The 18744-nt window shown below is 44.5% G+C and overlaps 1 protein-coding gene across 25 annotated transcripts in view; it reads left to right on the top strand.

The window, feature by feature from the left end:
- CDC14A (cell division cycle 14A) overlaps positions 1–18744 on the top strand; it is a 169405-nt gene that overhangs the window by 134194 nt on the left and 16467 nt on the right. For 14 of the 25 annotated variants that reach the window (XM_085023854.1, XM_085023853.1, XM_085023858.1 and 11 more), the window contains 4 exons: positions 8471–8586; positions 10902–10949; positions 12998–13123; positions 13814–14150. In XM_085023854.1, the coding sequence (XP_084879980.1) occupies positions 8471–8586; positions 10902–10949; positions 12998–13123; positions 13814–14150 (627 nt within the window). Of the gene's footprint in view, positions 1–3431; positions 4365–8470; positions 8587–10901; positions 10950–12997; positions 13124–13526; positions 14352–18744 lie in introns of those variants that run through there. The other 11 variants (XR_014844657.1, XR_014844658.1, XR_002343573.2 and 8 more) reach the window with 4 other exon arrangements.

The raw sequence follows: 18744 nt of genomic DNA, 5'->3' as shown, positions 1-18744 counted from the left end.
TCTAGATTTATTTAATTTTTTACATAAAGAAAGTGCAAAAAGACAGTGTTCTTCTAGAGGTTTTGTTTGTTTGTTTGTTTTTAGTAAGGTCAGATTGAAAGCTGAGATAGCAGATTATTTTTTGATGTCTAGGCCTCAGGAACTCCCCTGTGATTGGTTAGGGAAGCTTAGGAAGCTCCATGGTTAACCTGATTTGGACAGTTTGAATACATAGTTTTTCAGTGCTTATGAGAGGGTGAAAGGAAAATAATGAAAAGTATCAACCTGAACAACTGAGGCCACAGTAATGGAATAGGTTGTAGCTTAAAGAATTCCATCACCCACTTAAGAGTTATGAGAAATCTTTTAAAAATAGAGGCTTTACCTTCCTTGAACCTGGTCTTTGGTGCCGGGCTGGACACCGTGAAGTATGGCAGCCCCGTGTGCTGGAGTGGACTCCCACCTCTGCCGCTGCCCTGCATGGTCCCTGCCCTCCTTGGTCCCCACCGAGCCTTCCCTGCCAGCGATGCGCTTTCTAAGGATGCAGGCTTCCATCTGGCCTTGTCCTAAGTCTGTTCCTAGCCCACAGGGCCTCGTAAATATTACTTGAATGACTGAAGGCTGACAGTTTCACAGAAAACGAACAAGAATACAGACATGAAATTGGTAATAATCCAAGCTATCCGAGAGGAGCATATGCTCAGATCCAAAATAGTACCAAGCAATAAGTGCTCATTGTGACGTGCAGCGGCCTAGGGTCCCCTCTGTATTGGGGTTATAAACAATGGCTTTAAGAAGATGGGATTAAAGCACGTTATTTAAAGTCCAGATAGTTAAGGAGTTAAATGAGGAGCTCACAGGGCGCCATCACCAACTAAATAGCAATTCCGCAAGATCCGTCTTAGGACAGACTGGCTAAGGTCGTGGTCAGTATGATTGTGTGTCATGTCCTAGATCCAGTCAGAGGACCCGGGGAGGGACAGTGGGCACAGTGGGAGGCAGCAGGGTATGGGCTGATGCTGGAGCCAGAGTGCCTGGGTTCAAATGACAGCTCCCCTGTGCACTTGTGGATCTGGAGCAGAGGGCTTAACATCCTTGGCTTCACTTATGTCGTTTATGAAATAACTGGCCTAATAAAGGTGCCCATCTCATATAGCTGTTGTAAGGATTAATAATTAACCCATGTTGGAGTTCCTGCTATGGGTCAGTGGGTTAAGAACATGACTAGTATCCATGAGGATGTGGGTTTGATCCCTGGCCTTGCTCACTGGGTTAAGGATCTGGTGTTGCTGCGGCTGTGATGTAGGCTGGCAGCTGCAGTTCCAGTTTGACCCCTAGCCTGGGAACTTCCATGTGCCACAGGGGCAGCCCTAAAAAGCAAAAATAAACAAACAGACAAACAAACAAAACCCACACAAAATCAATCCATATAAACTGCTTAGAAGAGGGCAGGTTGTAGGTACTCCAGATCTGAGAGTGCACAGGGAAACTGTCATTTGAACCCAGGCACTCTGGCTCCAGCGTCAGCCCATACCCTGCTGCCTCCCATTGTGCCCACTGCCCCTCCCTGGGGTCCTCTGTGTGGCTCTAGGACATGACACACGGTCGTATTGACCACAACCTTAAATGTCCTAAGACATTTCTCCTGGAGTTGCGATTGTTTCTGGTCTTTTTTTTTTTTTTTGGTCTTTTGTCCTTTTAAGGCCGCACCTGTGGCATATGGAGGTTCCCAGGCTAGGGGTCTAATCGGAGCTGTAGCCGTTGGCCTTTGCCAGAGCCACAGCAATGCCAGATCCAAGCCGCATCTGCGACCTACACCACAGCTCACGGCAACGCCGGATCCTCAACCCACTGAGCAAGGCCAGGGATCAAACCTGCGACCTCATGGTTCCTAGTCGGGTTTGTAAACCACTGCAACAGATACTCTGTAAACTCCTGTTTCTGGTCTTGCCTCTTCCTCCTCTAGGGCGATAGTCCACTATTAGCACACCAATCAGTTTGTGCTCTTAGGCACAGGTGCTACTGATGTTTAACCATGTTCACATAAATCGATGGCCAAGTAAATAAGAATGTGGTATTTCAGGAGTTCCCGTCGTGGCGCAGTGGTTAACGAATCCGACTAGGAACCATGAGGTTGCGGGTTTGGTCCCTGCCCTTGCTCAGTGGGTTAACGATCCGGCGTTGCCATGAGCTGTGGTGTAGGTTGCAGACGCGGCTCGGATCCCGCGTTGCTGTGGCTCTGGCGTAGGCCGGTGGCTACAGCTCCGATTGGACCCCTAGCCTGGGAACCTCCATATGCTGCGGGAGCGGCCCAAGAAACAGCAGCAACAACAACAACAAAAAAAAAAAAAAAAAAAAAAAAAAGAATGTGGTATTTCATTACATTATTGAGTTACTCTGATTTATAAGCTCCTTTGCCCATGAGCAAGGTACATCTTAGAAAAAATATGAAGTACAAATGAAATCTCTAAGGCCCTACTTTTAAGCACCTTTCTTTCCGCTCTTAGGCCCACTAAGGCATTCCAGTTCTAATCTGAGTGCTGCTGGGATCCGCCAGAGGCTGAGTCAGGGGGTTGCCAGTAGGCAGCGTCATGGTTTGGGGAGCTCACCCTGGCTGTGGTGTGGAAGGGGCACTGCTGTGTGGCCAGGGGTGGACGGCCAGGGAGTTGGTCATGACTCAGAAGTCCAAGTGGTGAAGGTCTGAACCGAAGGCAGGGAGGAGTCAGATTTGGGGGGGGGGGGCTCTGATACATCCAAACTTTCCATTGATCGGAAGCAGCTTATTATGAAGACGACCTCTTTCCCTTACATCATGTAGGTGTAACATCTGAGATGGGAAAAGAATTTCAGAGATGACCCAGTCATTTTTCCTCGCCAAGTCACTTACATCTGCTCAAGATTCCATTTTCATCTGTTTCTTTCAGTCCTTAACCTTCTATTTTTACTTGTTTCTATTTCGAACTCTCCATTTATGTCATTTTTCTTTTATAACTCTTCCATCTTTATTCCCTAGTGTGCTGTATTTCATCTAATAGATCTTTTCTTAATGGTGTACACGATGGCCTCCTTAGTGGCTTACTCGGTCGCCGTTTTATTAATGCGCTGCTCATTAATTACTTTATCCAATGGAAATCTATGGGCAATCTAATTTATTTGATTTGGGTTTTCATCTTGTCTGTATGTAGAAGACAGCTGGCGGAATAAAATAAATCTTCATATTTTATGCCATTGTTTGTTCTTTAGCTAGACTGTCATTTGTAAATAAGTATATTTTTACAAATGCTCCTTCTTGGGAGTGTCCTTTGTGGCTCAGAGGGTTAGGAACCCAATAGTATCCATGAGGATGTGGGTTCGATCCTTGGCCTCATTCAGTGGGTTGAGGATCCTGCATAGCCATGAGCTGTGGTGTTAAGACCCGGTTCGGATCCCTCCTTGCTGTGGCTGTGGTGTAGGCCGGCAGCTGCGGCTCTGACTCGACCCCTAGCCTGGGAAACCTTCATGTGCTACGAGTGCAGCCCTAAAAAGTTAAAAGACAAAAATACCAACAGTAAAATGCTCCTTCTTTATGTGTTTTAGTTGGCTCTCATTTTCCTGTCTTTGCGTAGGGCAGGCTGGTATCCAAGAGAAAGAGCGCTCATGCTCAGAGCCTCCAGAGGGCGACAGGGAGTCGGAGAGCAGAGCCCCTCCCCTTAGGGGGAGCCAAGATGTTAGCCTCTTCCCTGGAGGAGGCTTTTTCACTGTCACCACGTGGCTTTGTTTCTGGGAATCTGCTACTCCCCTGAGCAGCTAGAGCAAGCGAGGGGCTGAGCTGGGGCTCTGGGGAGAGGGGCTGGAGGCTGAGGCACAGCAGGGCCTGGGTTAGACTCGAGGCGTTGATCATGTGTGACTTTGTTCATTAGTCATTCTGAGGAGTGAATTTTGTACAAAGAGTGAGGTCTAATGGTACTTGATGAGCAGTGTCTTCAGACTGTCCCAGGCCCACCCATTCTTGGGATTGGTTAATGCCTCACGACAAATGGAGCTGTAGTTTCTAACATACTTTCTCCCATGCAGGCGCTCCTGACCTAGTCTATGTTATAGGCACCCAAATAAATACAGGGCTGAGTTATAGTCCTGTCTGGTGTCACTTTCAGGATTCCAGGAGGCCAGAGTCCTCCTCTGTAAACCTTTTTGTTTCTAAGTTTTGTATTTAATTTAAATGTGTTTTGAATACCATTGTACATAACTATTTTTGTTAAGAATTTGAAGGTTTTTAATCAGCTACTGAGAATTTTATAGCTCATTTGTTTTATATTCTTAGTCCTAAGAGTGGCCAAAACTTCTTAAAATAGCCACAGAAATAAAACGAGAAAAATTGAGAGCAAAAAAAAATAAAAAAATAAAAATAACATGATTTATATTTTAGTAGATTTTTCCAGACCTGGACTGCAGGTCCAGGTCTTTTCTTCTCCCAACTCCTTCCCCAGGTCCTGTTTGTCCTGCCCTCCTCCAGTCCGTCATCTCCTACTGGGCCACTGATTCGCCTCCTACCCCAGCCTTGTTCTCTAATTCATTCTCCTCACAGCAGTCAACTGGGAGGAAGTATTTGCCACACATTCAAATGAGGGTATTTTTATTTTTGTCTTTTTAGGGCCACACCTAAGGCATATGGAGGTTCCCAGGCTAGGGGTCTAATCGGAGCGGTAGCCGCTGGCCTACACCACAGCCACAGCAACGTGGGATCCGGGCCACGTCTGCAACCTACACCACAGCTCATGGCAACACTGGATCCTTAACCCACTGAGCAAGACCAGGGATTGAACCCGAGTCCTCATGGATGCTAGTCGGGTTCATGATGGGATCTTCCAAATGAGGGTATTTTTAAATGTAAAGAACTCTTAAAAAAAACCAACGTGAAAATTCCGTGTATGCAAATACGACAAGATGGTAGCTCTTATGGCTGGTAAATATAAAAAAATTTTTCTACTTCCCTAGAAATGAAAGAAACACAGATGCTACTTATGCGTATCAAGTTGTATGAGATTAAAGAAAGGTATGTGGTATTAGCAAGAGTTTAGGGATTAGAAAATCTCTTAAACCTTGCTAGTTGGGGTTTAAAATGGTGTAGCCTTTCTTGAGGGATGTTTGAGAATGTGTAGCAGGAGGCTTTAATCCAGCAATTCCACTTCTATGCATTTATCTTAAGGCAGTAGTAAGAGGACAGTGTTAAAAACCATGTGTTTATAGAAGGATGTTTGCTGGAACTGTTTATAGTGATGAAAGACAGAAAACGGCCTGACCTAGGGTAAAAGATATAAAATTTGATACATCGAGCAAATGAAACTCTCTGGGGCCATAAGGAACATTAATATAGAGGGTTTTTAAAATTTACCCTGAAACACTTACACGGTGCATTTAAAATGAAAAAGTTGCAAAGCAGGGTGTGTAATTCAACCTCTTTTTGTGAGGAAGAAATGTGTCGATGGGGTATGCACAGCACCGGGAAAAGTCTGGATGACTGTATGACAGAATGTGAATGTGTTTGCTTTTGATGCTTAAGATGAGGGTGGCTTTAATTTTTTTAATCTCTTTTTTGTAGCTTGTTACTACCTATGACAAACAAGTATTATATGATTATATATATATATGTCTATATTTATATATATACACAATTTTTTCCTTTAGAAAAGACATGGTTTCCATCTCCAGAGGTTAAGAGCTGGGACTTAATATGTAATGTTTTCTTTTTCTTTGAAAGCTAGTGTACATAACTCTTTGAGGAGCTTGAGGAAAAAAAAAATTAATTCAGGGTGGTTAGGTACCATCTGTTACATCATTGTTGTTATTTTCTGTGTTTGAAATGTATTGCAATTTAAAAAGTTTTCACCTTTAAGATTTACAATAAAGTGGGAGAGCTAAACACATGTAAAGATAACTAAATATAAAATATACTGTTCCTTTCTTTAACTGTATATTTTATTTATTTTTATTAAAGTATAGTTGATTTACAATGTTGTGCCAATTTCTGCTGTACAGCAAAGCGACCCAGTTATACATAAATATATCCATAGCCTTTCTGTATATTTTAAAGTGTATTTTTGTATTTTAAGATAATACATGGCCACAGCTTTAGAATTATCGAAAGTATTGAATTCTGATGAAAAAGAAATCAGATCCCCCCCCTCCCCCCTGTTCTGTATCCCCAGACCTACTCTCCAAGGGGGGAAACTTCCAGCAAATTATACTAATATTTTCACTGCCATATTTCTAAATATCCTGCTTATAATGCCATTTTTAAATTTTTATCAATTTTGGACCTTTTTCTGTTGCCTCCTGGTTATGGCCAACAGAATTAGTTCTCCTGCTTTGTTGTCCCTGCTTCCCGATGCTGCTAGATTGTAATTTTTGGTTAAATCTGGTGATGTGCCCATTACTGCTATGTACGTGTCGCTCCCCGCTGAGCTCCGTAGTTCTTTATGACTGTTTTCTTTGTTTTGAACCTCTGTTTTGCCCCCCCCCGAGTTAATTACCTTCTTAATGTATTTAGTTTTCTGTATATTTGGGAAAAGGTAATGCTATTCTCCTCCTCCCCCAATTGTGCCAACCCATTTTTTTTTTTTTTGGCTGTGCCCGTGGCATGTGGAAATTCCAAGGCCAGGGTTCTAACCAGAGCCACAGCAGTGACCCAAGCCACTGCAGAGACAATGCCAGGTTCTGAACCCCGCTGCACCACATGGGAACTCCTGTGCCAAGCAATTTAAATTTTTTCAAAATCTCAACACAGCTGTTAAAAAACGACTTAGTCCTTTTTTTTTTTTTTTTTTTTTTTTTTTCCTTCCCTGAAGACACTTCTGCCTTCCATCCTGGACTGATTGTTTTCTCGCCCAAAGACAGAATTGTGACCCGAGGCCTTCTCTTCACACTTTTCAGTTGGATCTCTAGTTTTCCTAGATCTCATGTTGTCTCTGTTCCTTTTCCTGGAGCACAACCTATAATAATTTTCTCAGAAAGATTGTGTGGGAGGTAGATTTTTTGTACATTTGTTCTACATTTACCCTTGATTGATAGGTTGAATATTGGAATTTCAGGTTGAAAATCGCTTTTCCTTAGGATCTTGCAGGCAGTTCAGAGTGAGAACACAGAGCTGGCTCTTCCTCGTTGACTGGACAAACAAGCTTCTCTGGCTTTTCCAAAGACACCCATCAGACAATGAAACTGATTGGGGGTGAGGGCCCTGTTAGGTCCTTCAAGAAGATTTCCTTGCCTATCTTATGAAGGCTTATATATTTCTTGATCCTTCCTCATATTCTGGAGACTCTGCCTATGTGCTGTCTTTCCATCAGGCAAAAGTAGTTACTCCCAAACCAGGATGTTGAATGCTAGGTGATGCTAGGTACAACCTCTCAGGTGTACCATCCTGCTTGCAAGCCTAGCCTTTATTTTTTAATTTTTATTTTGTTTTTTGAGGGCTGCACCCATAGCATATGAAGGCTTCCAGGTTAGAGGTTGAATCGGAGCTGCAGCTGCCGGCATGTACCACAGCCACAGCAATGTAGGATCTGAGCCACGTCTGTCATGAAGAGTTTAGGGGAGCTTGGGCAATATTCTTAACTTCCACAAGCACCTCCTTTTTTTCATCTTTAACTTAAGGGTGACAGTGCCCTCCCCACTCTTGCTCCATGGGTTGTGAGACTTAAATGTGAGCTGGCATATGCAAAAAGACCTAGGGTGGTCTGTATATAATCCAGCTAGAAGATGTATTTCAGCAGGAAACTCTTTCTCAATCTAAGATTTTAACTCCTTTTGGAAAATCTTGAGTGCTTTTACTAGTGTTAAATGATGTTAATAAGTTACTGTATAGATATCCTAAATTGTTTTTATCTTTCACTTTTGTAAACAAGTTATGGAATTTGCAGTGATGGATTCTGGTAGTTTCTAGAAATATGTTTGATATTAGCTATCTATATCTAAGCTGTATTCCAAAGCACGATTTTTTTCTGCAGGAAAGTCTCTGTGGTTGTGGTCCATTAACAAAGCTCGCTTTATTTATTTATTTGGTTGTACCTGTGGCATATGGAAGTTCTTGGGCTAGGGACTGAATCCAAGCTGCACCAGTGACTGCAGCTGTAGCAATGCTGAATCTTTTAACCCACTGCACTGGGCCAGGGATTGAACCCACACCTCCACAGTGACATGAGCCACTGCAGTCAAGTTCTTAACCCACTGTGCCACAGTGGGAACTCCCAACAAAAGCTCTTTTCAAATTCTACCTCATCCATACCCATGCTGCTTTGATTTGGAATTTGATCAGTATATTTAACTGATGATTAGTTCAATGTTTCTTTAGTATATCTGTGGCCAATGCTGAATTCATAGTGCATTAAAGCTAGTTAAGACAAATCTATGTAAAATATATATCCCTATATAGAGAGCATCCATAAGCTGTTAAGAAATCTATATAAAGTAGAATTATTCATGATGACCTTTCTGTGGAACATACATTTTTTTCCAGAATAATTTAGAAGAGGATGAAGATGTGGAAATGAAAAATAATATCACCCAGGGAGACAAACTACGTGCCTTAAAAAGTCAGAGACAGCCACGCTCCTCACCGCCCTGTGCCTTTCGGTAGGTCATTGTAAACTTTCAAATTTACGTGGTACCTCCATTAATGAATAGAACATTTAGCCCTCTCTTTTGAATATTATTCCACAAGTTCCATGTTTACCTCTGGTTCTTTTGTTTATTACTATTTTGGGTTATTTATTACTTCATCGCTGTTGGGAGGGTAGCTACATCTGAGAGGCTTATTGAAAGGAGCGGCTGCATCTTGATTGTCTGGGCTTCCTCCTGAAACCGCTAAGCAGCTGGTCGTCTCTAGGACTGCTGGAAATCCCATGTGGAATGCCCCTCTTCCCCGGGAGTGGGTTTCCTCTCTGTGGGCAGCCTCGCTGATGTGCCACGGCTTTCGTATTTCATCTACAGTGTGTTGAAAAACATGGCATGCCAAGCTTTGGTACAGCTTAACTTCTGAGCCTGATTTTCTGTTTTTGAGAACTGAATAAGGAATTCTTCTCTGTGCTTGTGAAGTAAAACCGTCTTGATTTGAAGGTCTGAAATTACTCATCGGAGTCCATTGATAGGACTTAACTTCTGACCACAACCTTTGAAATTCAGATTAGGTTAAAAAAAAAAAAGCCTTCAGAATCAATGCATGTAACCAAAAAACTGTAACTATCAAGATTGTTTATTATAACGTAAGGGGCAGCAAGTCCATGGATGAATGTAATGGGAAATGGTTACTTTCCTTTGACCTTTACCTGAGAGAAGTGCATAGCAAGAGGGAGGTTTTGCTAGGAGGGTAAATCTCCAAACAGACTACTCACTGGGAATTCAGCTTTCACATATTACCTTGAGGAATTACAACACTCAAGTCAGATTGGATAGGGTCCCACCATTACCTATGCTTTGAGTACTGGTTTCCTGAAAAATAAAAAATTCCTATAGCTCAAAATCGAGGTCATTGTTTTCTGTAGTAAGATGGGGAGACGGGGAGTTCCCGTCGTGGCGCAGTGGTTAACGAATCCGACTAGGAACCATGAGGTTGCGGGTTCGATCCCTGCCCTTGCTCAGTGGGTTAAGGATCCGGCGTTGCTGTGAGCTGTGGTGTAGGTTGCAGACGCGGCTCGGATCCCGCGTTGCTGTGGCTCTGGCGTAGGCCGGCATCTCCAGCTCCGATTCGACCCCTAGCCTGGGAACCTCCATATGCTGCGGGAGTGGCCCAAGAAATGGCAAAAAGACAAAAAAAAAAAAAAAAAAAGATGGGGAGACGGGATAGCAAACTTGGTACTTGGTAATAATCACCAGCTACCACTAGGAGGCTGAGGAAATGTACCGTTTACTGAGCAGCTGCTATGGGCCAGGAGCCTTGTGGGTGCCTAGTTGCGACATGAGGATTAACTGAATTAACACAAACGGTATGCCCCGTTACCCAAGTTTATATTGGTTACTTGAGATTTGAGGGGTTAAATCCCTCCCCAGCTGGTAGTCAAACCCAGTACTGTTCAAAGTCCATGCCCTTTTCACTGCATATATTGTCTTAAGTCAGTGGAAGTTTCTTCAAGATCAATTTATATCACCGATCTTTTTTATTCACCATTTTTTCCCTTGAAACTCTGAAAACTTGCTTTATATTGATTAAAATTAATTTCAAACAGCTTTATATTTGACTTTTAAGAAATCGTAAGTGGGAGGAAGGGATTAGTTGGAGTAGAACTTGGCAAATAAAAAGGCAGAAGTGTGAGAATGTCCACTACACAAACTTTAGAAGGCTTGTTCCAATATAGTGTTTTTCTCTTCTTTTTCTCCTCAGAAACTTTCTCATTTTTTGAAATTTAGTTCTTCTTTTCCTTTTTGTCTTTTTAGGGCTGCCTCTGCAGGCTTTGGAGTTTCCCAGGCTAGGGGTCAAGTTGGAGCTGCAGCTCCAAGCCATAACTGTGACCTACACCACAGCTCATGGCAATGCCGGATCCCTAACCCACTGAGCGAGGCCGGGGATTGAACCTGTGTCCTCATGGATCCTAGTCAAATTCGTTTTTGCTGAGCCATGACAGAACTCCTGAAATTTAGTTTTTCTTAACAGCCTCACGGCACCATCGTCAGACATTTTTTACCTTGAGTACATGCAAGCCCACCTTCTGATTAAAAAGCATTTTGCTGTAAATAAAATTCCAGATGAAACAAAATGACTAAATAAAATAGATTTCCTGCTAGTTCTAGGATTTATTTTATAAAGTCAATAAATACTAACACCCATTTGCAGGGTTTATCCCTCTTGTCCATTTAATATTTTTGCTGGGCTGACTCCAGATGATGTGGCCTTTGGTCTTGGCTTGCATGTGTAACCCTGGTGATGTGTGACCATTTGTCTTTGATTTCTGTAGGTTGGACGACATGAAAGGGCATCCAAGAGCAGCATCCCAGCCTTCCAGGTACTGTCAACGAGGGTGAATTTCCAGTAGTTTCTAAACAGACGCTACCTTTTAGGTACATTTCCCAGCCCTTAAGCCCGTGGACATAAATGGCACACAGCTTTTCACTTTGAAAATTCTTTGCTTTCTGTTCCAGATTGTTACAATCTGATTCCTATTTAATGCTCACCATGAAAAAGAGTTTTATTTTCCTGAGGTGCCCTCAGGGCCGTGCGGCTGTGGGAGCGATGCCAGCGTGCTCTGTGTGCCCGGCATGTTGTGGGGTCTCTAATAAACTGTAGTGGCTCTGCAACATGCCTCTAAGCCAGTGATGGATTTTGCCTTGAATTTTGAGCATTTCTGCTGACTTCTTTTCTGCTGCTTTTTGCATGTGTTTGTTCCTGTCCTTGATTTTTCTAGTTTTATTTCCTTTCCTATTCTCCATTGGTGGAAACATTGGTGTTTTTTTTCTCTGGAAAAACATGTCCCCTGAGTGCTGCCTGGTGGTCTCAGGGAACCAGTGATACCAGGGTCCAGTGTAGCGCTTGGTGAGGGCAGTGGGCAGTGGAAACGCTTGACCCCAACTGTTATCCACAGAGGGGAGAACAAAGCTGATTCCCTCTTCGGCTCTGTTCTGAATCAGCTCTTGGCTTTCAGCTTACTTAGTGGGAGCAACTCTGAAACGACCCAGACTTCCCCAGAAGCTCGAGCTGCTTCCTTGATTGTGCAGCTTTTCCCGTTCTTATTTTGGAGGTAGACCATGTTGTCAGCTGCTCTTTAGAGGGAAGATGATGGAGGAAAGAGTCCTCAGGAAAATAAGTGGATAGCAGATAGGAAAACAAAGTCCAGCTACATTAAATGGTTTGTCCCAGACAAGACAGATTTGGCACCAAAACCATGACTGGGCCCCGGCTGTCCAGACTTGAGTCCGTTTTCCCTTTTTGTCTGCTCAGCAAACATTTCTTGAACACCTGCTCTGGGTCAGGCACTGTGCTAGTCCCTGGGAATTGAAATGAGGGACACTTCTTTCCTCCTCATGGAGCTTATTACCTCAAAGGAAGGAGACAAGTATCAGGCAGTGAAACGTGCTGCAAGAGCTGTGATTTACCGTGAGAATATATGATGAAACTGAATGCTTACTCCAAATGGGAGTTCAGTGAAGCCTCCGCCATAAGGGGTGACAGCAGACTGGACCATTAAAGGATAAGCAATAGGAGTGAGACAGATGGAGGTGCAAGAGGACAGTGGAGAGGGAGGTGAGGCCAGGAGAAGAGGCCTCGGCAGGAAACAGTGTATGCGGACTGGACCAAGGTGTGGATGCTGCCCATCCAGGGAGCTCAGGGCATTTTGTGTAGGTGGGGTAGAGGTGTACAGAGGGAAAGTGTGGAGAACTGGCAAATGCCAGGTTTTGGCAGGTTTTATAAGCCAAACCAAGAAGTTTAGGCTTTCTGGGCACTGAAGAAAGATGAAATGATTTAAACAGGGAAGTGACATGATTTTGGATTTTGCTGGAGGCCATTCAGAATGTGAGTTTTAAGGAATAAGATTAAAAGGTGCTACTAGGATAAGAAATAATGATGGCTTCCCCTAGGGCAGTTGCAGAGTGGAAAGGAGAATTAAAATTCGAAGAAGTAGAATCTAAGGACTTGGGAGGAATGAATGCCGGTGGCAAGGAGGGGATGTGACCAAGGGGGGCAGGATCGTGGGGCCCCGTAGGACTTTGAACCTGGCTTTGAATCCCAGCTCTGCCTCCCGCTGACCGGGTGACCTTGGACAAGGAGCTTTTCCTTCGTGCCTCTGTTTCCTCACTTGCAAAGCGGGGTCTTGTACTGCAGTCTTTGCTGTCTGGTGGGGTTGTTGTGAGGATGGGGCGAGGTAAGGCCTGAAAGGCTCTTAGATGGGCACCCTGCATGGGGCGAGGGCTGCGTGAGTACTGGCTGTGGCTGTAGTCACTGTTATTAGCACCTGCGTGATCTCTTCAACACCTATGAGTTTATGTCGCAGTCAATCGCTAAATGCTAAGATAACACAGCTTTTGTGTGACACTTTGCCCATTTTTCTCCACAAAGATTGAGTTCCTCCCCACAAGGATCTGCATCTACTTTGAAGACCTCAAAAGTGGCTTTGTCCCCTTCAGTGACAGCCAAAAGGATAAACAGAGGATCTCTGTCCTCAGGCGCCGCCGCTGTAAGAAGGTAAATTTTCTCTCCTCCTGAGGCACTGGCAGGGGGGAAGCAGGGGGGAAATGAGCCTGGCTCAGAGGAGGGAAGGGGGGGGCGGGGATCGGGGAGGAAGAAACCAGAAGGGCTCTGTGACACTCCAGGCTTCTGATCCTGTCTTGGGTTGTGGGGGACAAGGCTGTGGAGGGAGTGCTGGACGACACCCCATAGCTTGCCTAACGTGATCCAGAAGAGGGCGTTCAAGGGCACATTCTACTAACACATGATATTGTCATTTCTCGGCTGGTGTGTGTGGGCAGAACTAAAACGGGGAGCGACGTTGGATGTAGTCACATGACTGAGTATAGAGACCTTCAATCCTGGACCCAAGTCCCCTTCCTGCTCACCCTTTACACTGTCCATCTCATTTACTGCGCAGATAGAACCCCATGTAGTCTGTCTCCGGAGCTCTGGTCAAAGTGTTTTCGCCAGCTTCTCGGGGTCCTAACTAACTACTTTTGACAGTGGAAGTTACCATGTGTCACTAAAGGCCACATAGTACACTCTCACCAAGAGCGACAGACGAGCCATTCTGTCACCGTGTGCATTAAGCAGCAGTGCCTTCATCACATCCCCCAGTGTCGTGATGGTGTGTGTTAGAAACGTGACCTGTGCGTGAGTACACACGGTTGTCTGTGTCCCCCCCCCCCCGTGTTTTTCATTCAGCTTTTCCATAAACTCCCGGCTAGCCAGTTCTCTAGGGAACTTGAACGCCGCCGCCGCAGAGGATGCAGACAACAAAAAGCCCGCCGCAGCCTCGAAGGTGGGTTTCGTCGCCAGCCCGTTCAGCAACCTCTTGAATGGCAGCTCCCAGCCGCCCGGCAGAAATTACCCTGAGCTCAACAACAACCAGTACAGCAGAAGCGGCGGCAGCAGTGGGAGCCCCCTGGGCGGTCCGCCGAGCCCCCCGGGCGCCAAGGCCGATGCGCACAGCCCCGCCCTGCGGCCCGCCTACACCGGCCTCTCCTCGTCCTCCGCGAGATTCCTGAGCCGATCGATCCCCGTAAGTTCGCAGACACCACCTCTTGGCCCTCAGAACCCTGAGCGCAACTATTGTGCCTTGCCTTCCCAGCCCAGGCTGCCCCCCAAGAAAGTGAATAGCGCCAAGGACGCCTTCTGATCGCGGCCCTCCCTCTGTGCCTGAAACTGTCTCTGCACGTCCATTCTGCCGGCCCCTCTTCAAGTAAATGCCGAGTTTCAACGCGATGTGCTTCCTTCCTTCTTTTTCTTCTCTCTCCATTCCTTTTAAAGTGATTTCTCTAGGAAGGGAAGCGGCTTCGGTTACTTTCCAGTTAAGTGTTCGAATCACCCTGCACTTGGGGTGCAAAGTCAGGGGCGGAGTCACAGGACAGACAGCATCGGCTCTGGCTTTAGTGGTACCCTGGCTTTTTCTCATCACACAACAGTGTGGATGAATCTGGAGTATTTAAACGCGGCAGGTGCTGAATGAACAGTGTCTTCTCAGAACTAACCATTAAGCCCTTGACTGTGTCGCCTCCTGCAGGGAACTGACCCAGAATTAATTAAATGGCACGTGAAGAGTACTTAGCAAGGCTGGGTACGCGCCTGGGGTGTAGGGAGGGGAAGACAGGTAACAGGAAGATGTTGAAGCTCAGCTCTCACTCTTCTAGAAATAGGATGGAAGACCTCCAAACACAGTTTACCCATGAGCTCTTCCTGGGGGTTCCCAAGCCCTGTTTTTAACTGGTTGGCCCTGTTAGGGTAAAGTCTCCTTGGGTCACCCCCAGCCACGAATCACTCTAATCACCTATTTTGTTTGCCTCAAAGGGAATTGAGGTCTGTGGGAATCTGAGTTTTGATCTGAAAGAACAAGGACAAAATTGGAAGGAGAACTGGATCCCACAGATCAGGGCGATGTCGGTGGGTGTTGGAGTGGGACGTTGCTCCACTCAGGCAGCGGCAAGCCCTGTGTTCCGGGGAGGCTGCGGTCTGGCACCTCTTCATGCCCACTGTTCTTCACACCCTTTCTCAGCCTTCGTCCTGGAGAGGGGGGTCTCTGCAGGGCGGGGAGAGGAGAAGTGCGGCAGCTCTGTGCCTCTCAGCAAACCCATACCCCGTGGGCAGTAGCCAGTGGGATGCACCTTCCGTAGATGGCAGTTTAGACACCACCACTTTCTTTTTTTTTTTTTTTGCTTTTTACTTTTTAGGGCTGCACCTGTGGCATATGGAAATTCCCAGGCTAGGGGTCCAATTGGAGCTACAACTGCAGGCCTACGCCACAGCCACAGTGATATCATCAGATCTGAGCCGATCCTGCAACCTACACCACAGCTCATGGCAATGCCAGACTCTTAACCCACTGAGTGGGGCCAGGGATCGAACCCATGTCCTCATGGACACTAGCTGGGTTTGTTATTGCTGAGCCACAATGGGCACTCCTAGAAACCACTTTTTAGTGAGGAGGCAACATGTATACATGCATGTGTGGGCGTGCATGTGCATGTGTGTGTGTTGGTTGGACTTATTACCACTTCCATCCCTACCTCACACCTCTTTTGAAGTTTTTTTCCCCCTCTATCCACACACAGCCCTTTCTGGCACATATGAATTTATCCCCAGGGATGTTTTTCAATGTTTTTTAATTATTTATTTACTTATTTATTTATTTTTTGTCTTTTTGCTATTTCTTGGGCCGCTCCCGCGGCATCAATGTTTTTTTAGATTCTTATATAGATTATAGCCTCAGCCCACCCCAGCCCTTAACTTGACTCTAATCCCATTCTGTTTTGGGTGCACCCGTATCAGTAAGTCTTAAATCCTAGCAACTGGGATTAGACAGAAGATGAAGTGTATTTACATTTTCATAACTAGGTTGATAAGTCTTTTACTTCACAGCAGGAATTGAGTTCAGTCAATATTTTCATATACTGATTGTGAGTCAGCCTCTTTTTAAGACCAGAGTACAGATCTTTCCATTTGCAGAAACAGAGATAGAGATAATTGTATGACTATCTTGAAGATTTCACCGTGAAAGATTTTGTATAATCCACATTTATAGCCGAATACCAGAAGCCCTGGTAGCCTGACACAAGTGACCTTGTGCTTGTTTGGGTCTCAGTTTTCCTCTTTGCTCGGGGTGGCTGGGGCTTTCTTTCAATGACTGCTGACCCCCTAGCCCACCATGTTTATGTAGCTTGCTTTTGGTTTCATTCCATGTTTTTGTTATTTTTCTTCCCTTCTCCTTCTCCTTTTCATCCCTCTCTTGGCCTGAATAGTGATTTTTCCCATAATTAAATTTAAAGTAATACTCTGTGTGGGTGGTGGCTGCTCTTCCCCCTTCTCCTTCTTAAGTTTGTCGTCATATTATAAAGAAAAGCCTTTATAAATAGAACTGCCAGCAGGGCAACATTTTCCTCCCTCTCACTGTCCCAGGAAGGATGACTAGCAGGTGTCTTACAGCCCATTTTTCCTCCATCTTTGCCTGGAGAACCTCTGTGAGAGGGAGGGCTCCAAGCCCTACCCCTGCTGGCTCTCTGGCAGAAAGTCTAAATTAAGGTGGAAATTCCCATTTTATGGGGAATAAAGTAGGAGGTTGAGAGTTTTTTCCTTTATCAGTTCAATGCAGCTTTTCTCAATGTTATGGGTTTCTTGTCTAAATAAGTTGGCCCTTCTTTCCAGTGCTTCTGAAAATGTGAGGCATGGTGACTTTTGAGGAACTAGGGATAAATCGCTCAACAAAAATACTTTTAAGTCCTTAGGTAGGACGCAAAGCCTGGATGGCAGTGTCTTCCCAGCACCTTTAAGAAAGACCCAGAAACTCCTAGGGGATGGGGGTGCTGGGTGTTTAGAGGGAGTCTAATTATTTAAAAGCTGCAATTAGCATCTCCCTTGAAAGCTGCAATTGCTTCTCACTTTGTGCAGCAGTTCAGCCCCCAGAAAAATGTGAAAATGATTTCCTTGTTCTGTCATTAAATGCTTTGGCACAGAAAACAAGAACAAATGTTAAGGAATCCTTATGGTTGTGACAGAATTCTGAGAAGCAGGTTTTATCTTTATTTATTTGGCCTGTTATGTTAGTCTTGAGGTTTCTGCTGACCAGTGCAATGTACCAGGTTTCATTTTGGTCGACCCACTTACTGTAAAAAAAAAATCAGTTTTCCCTCCCTGATATTCAGAGGAGTTTTCAAATGCTTAAGAGATGAGGGACATGTGATTATGGCGTGGGATGGGGTGGAAGTATTTTATTAAATTGAAATGACTTGAGATATCTGTCTTGAATATTTGCTCTGTGTTCTTTTTAAGAGTCTTACTGAGTTGCTGCTTATCTACCTTGTCCTTACCTGACCTCATAAGTCTGGGTTAGGTCACAGCGCTTCCCCCCAGAAACATTTCTACACCCTGCCTTGGTCTTAATTGCCATACTCAGAGTCTCACTCTGCATTTTAATCATCTGTTTGCTTGTCTGTATCCTCTGATAGACTGTAAGCCCTGTGAGGGCAGGGCGATGTCTCTTGTTTTTCATAGCTGAGTGCTCTGTGCCCAGCAGGTAGTAGGCACTCATTAAGTACTTCTAGAAGGGCTGTATTATGGATGGTTGGATGTTTCAGTGAATGAATGTAGTAAGAATTATTGCTTCCATTTAAAGATAAGAAACTTGAGGGTTTGAAAGTTTAAATATTCTACTCTAGATTGTACCACAAATACATAGCAGAGCCATAATTTGCACCTGGGTCAGTTTGACTCCAAAAAAAAGCGTATTCTTTTGATTATATTATATTGTATTATACGCACACACATCATATGCACACTGTGATAGGTGTTTAAAATAGAGGATTATATATAGGTTATCTTATTTTCTTTTTCTGAGAAAGGTTAGGGAAAGCTGTGAAGAAGAGGCAGCATTTTAGCTGGGCTTTGGAGGATGAATAGGAGCCTTCTAGGAATCTAGTGATGAAGGTAGGAAGAGAAGAAATGGTTATTTCAGACAATGGGAGCTACAAGAACAGAGGTATAGCCTCAGTACTGAAATCAAGTTGTTTGATTCTAAAAACAAGTATTTCTAGGTTCAAATGCTATCTCTACCACTTCCTTGTAGTGAGTACTTTGGCAAGTTCATTAACCTTTCTGAGACTCAGAAAATGAGAATAATAATCATCAGGAGCAGATCTGGATTTTGTGTACCCTGAAACTTACACAATTTGGTGAGACCCATTTAAGATAAATAGTACAAGCTATTTTTGTAAAATTTATACAAACATATGGTGTGTAATTGGAAAGGAGTTCGTGTGACTGAGTCCTTGAAGCTCACGTGGTCAGGATAATAGTATCTTTGTTATGGGGTGACTGTGATGATTAATTGAGATAAATCTTATGAAGTAGTTTACACAGTGCATAGATAATACTCAATAATTTTAGCTATTATTGTGTTAAGATTAAAGAGTATTCCAGTGTAACTAAAGCCAGGGGTGGTTACCTAAAGATAAGGCTGGACAGTTAAGCTGAAGCCAAACTGGGAGGTGCACTGTGAGCTGGAATCTTGTCAACAGGAAGGACTTGATTGGATCTGGTCTGATGAAGATAATCCTGGCAGTCATGGGGATGGGAGCTCTTGGCAGAATCCCTGAAGGCAGGTGACC

This window comes from Sus scrofa, chromosome 4 (assembly GCF_054392235.1).
Source record: "Sus scrofa isolate SSC_HxYL_T2T_F1_AM1 chromosome 4, Sscrofa_HxYL_maternal_Yorkshire_Landrace_v2.0, whole genome shotgun sequence".
Lineage (NCBI taxonomy): Eukaryota > Metazoa > Chordata > Mammalia > Artiodactyla > Suidae > Sus > Sus scrofa.
The sequence above is the reverse complement of the archived record's forward strand: the minus strand, read 5'-3'. Positions and strand labels throughout refer to the sequence as shown.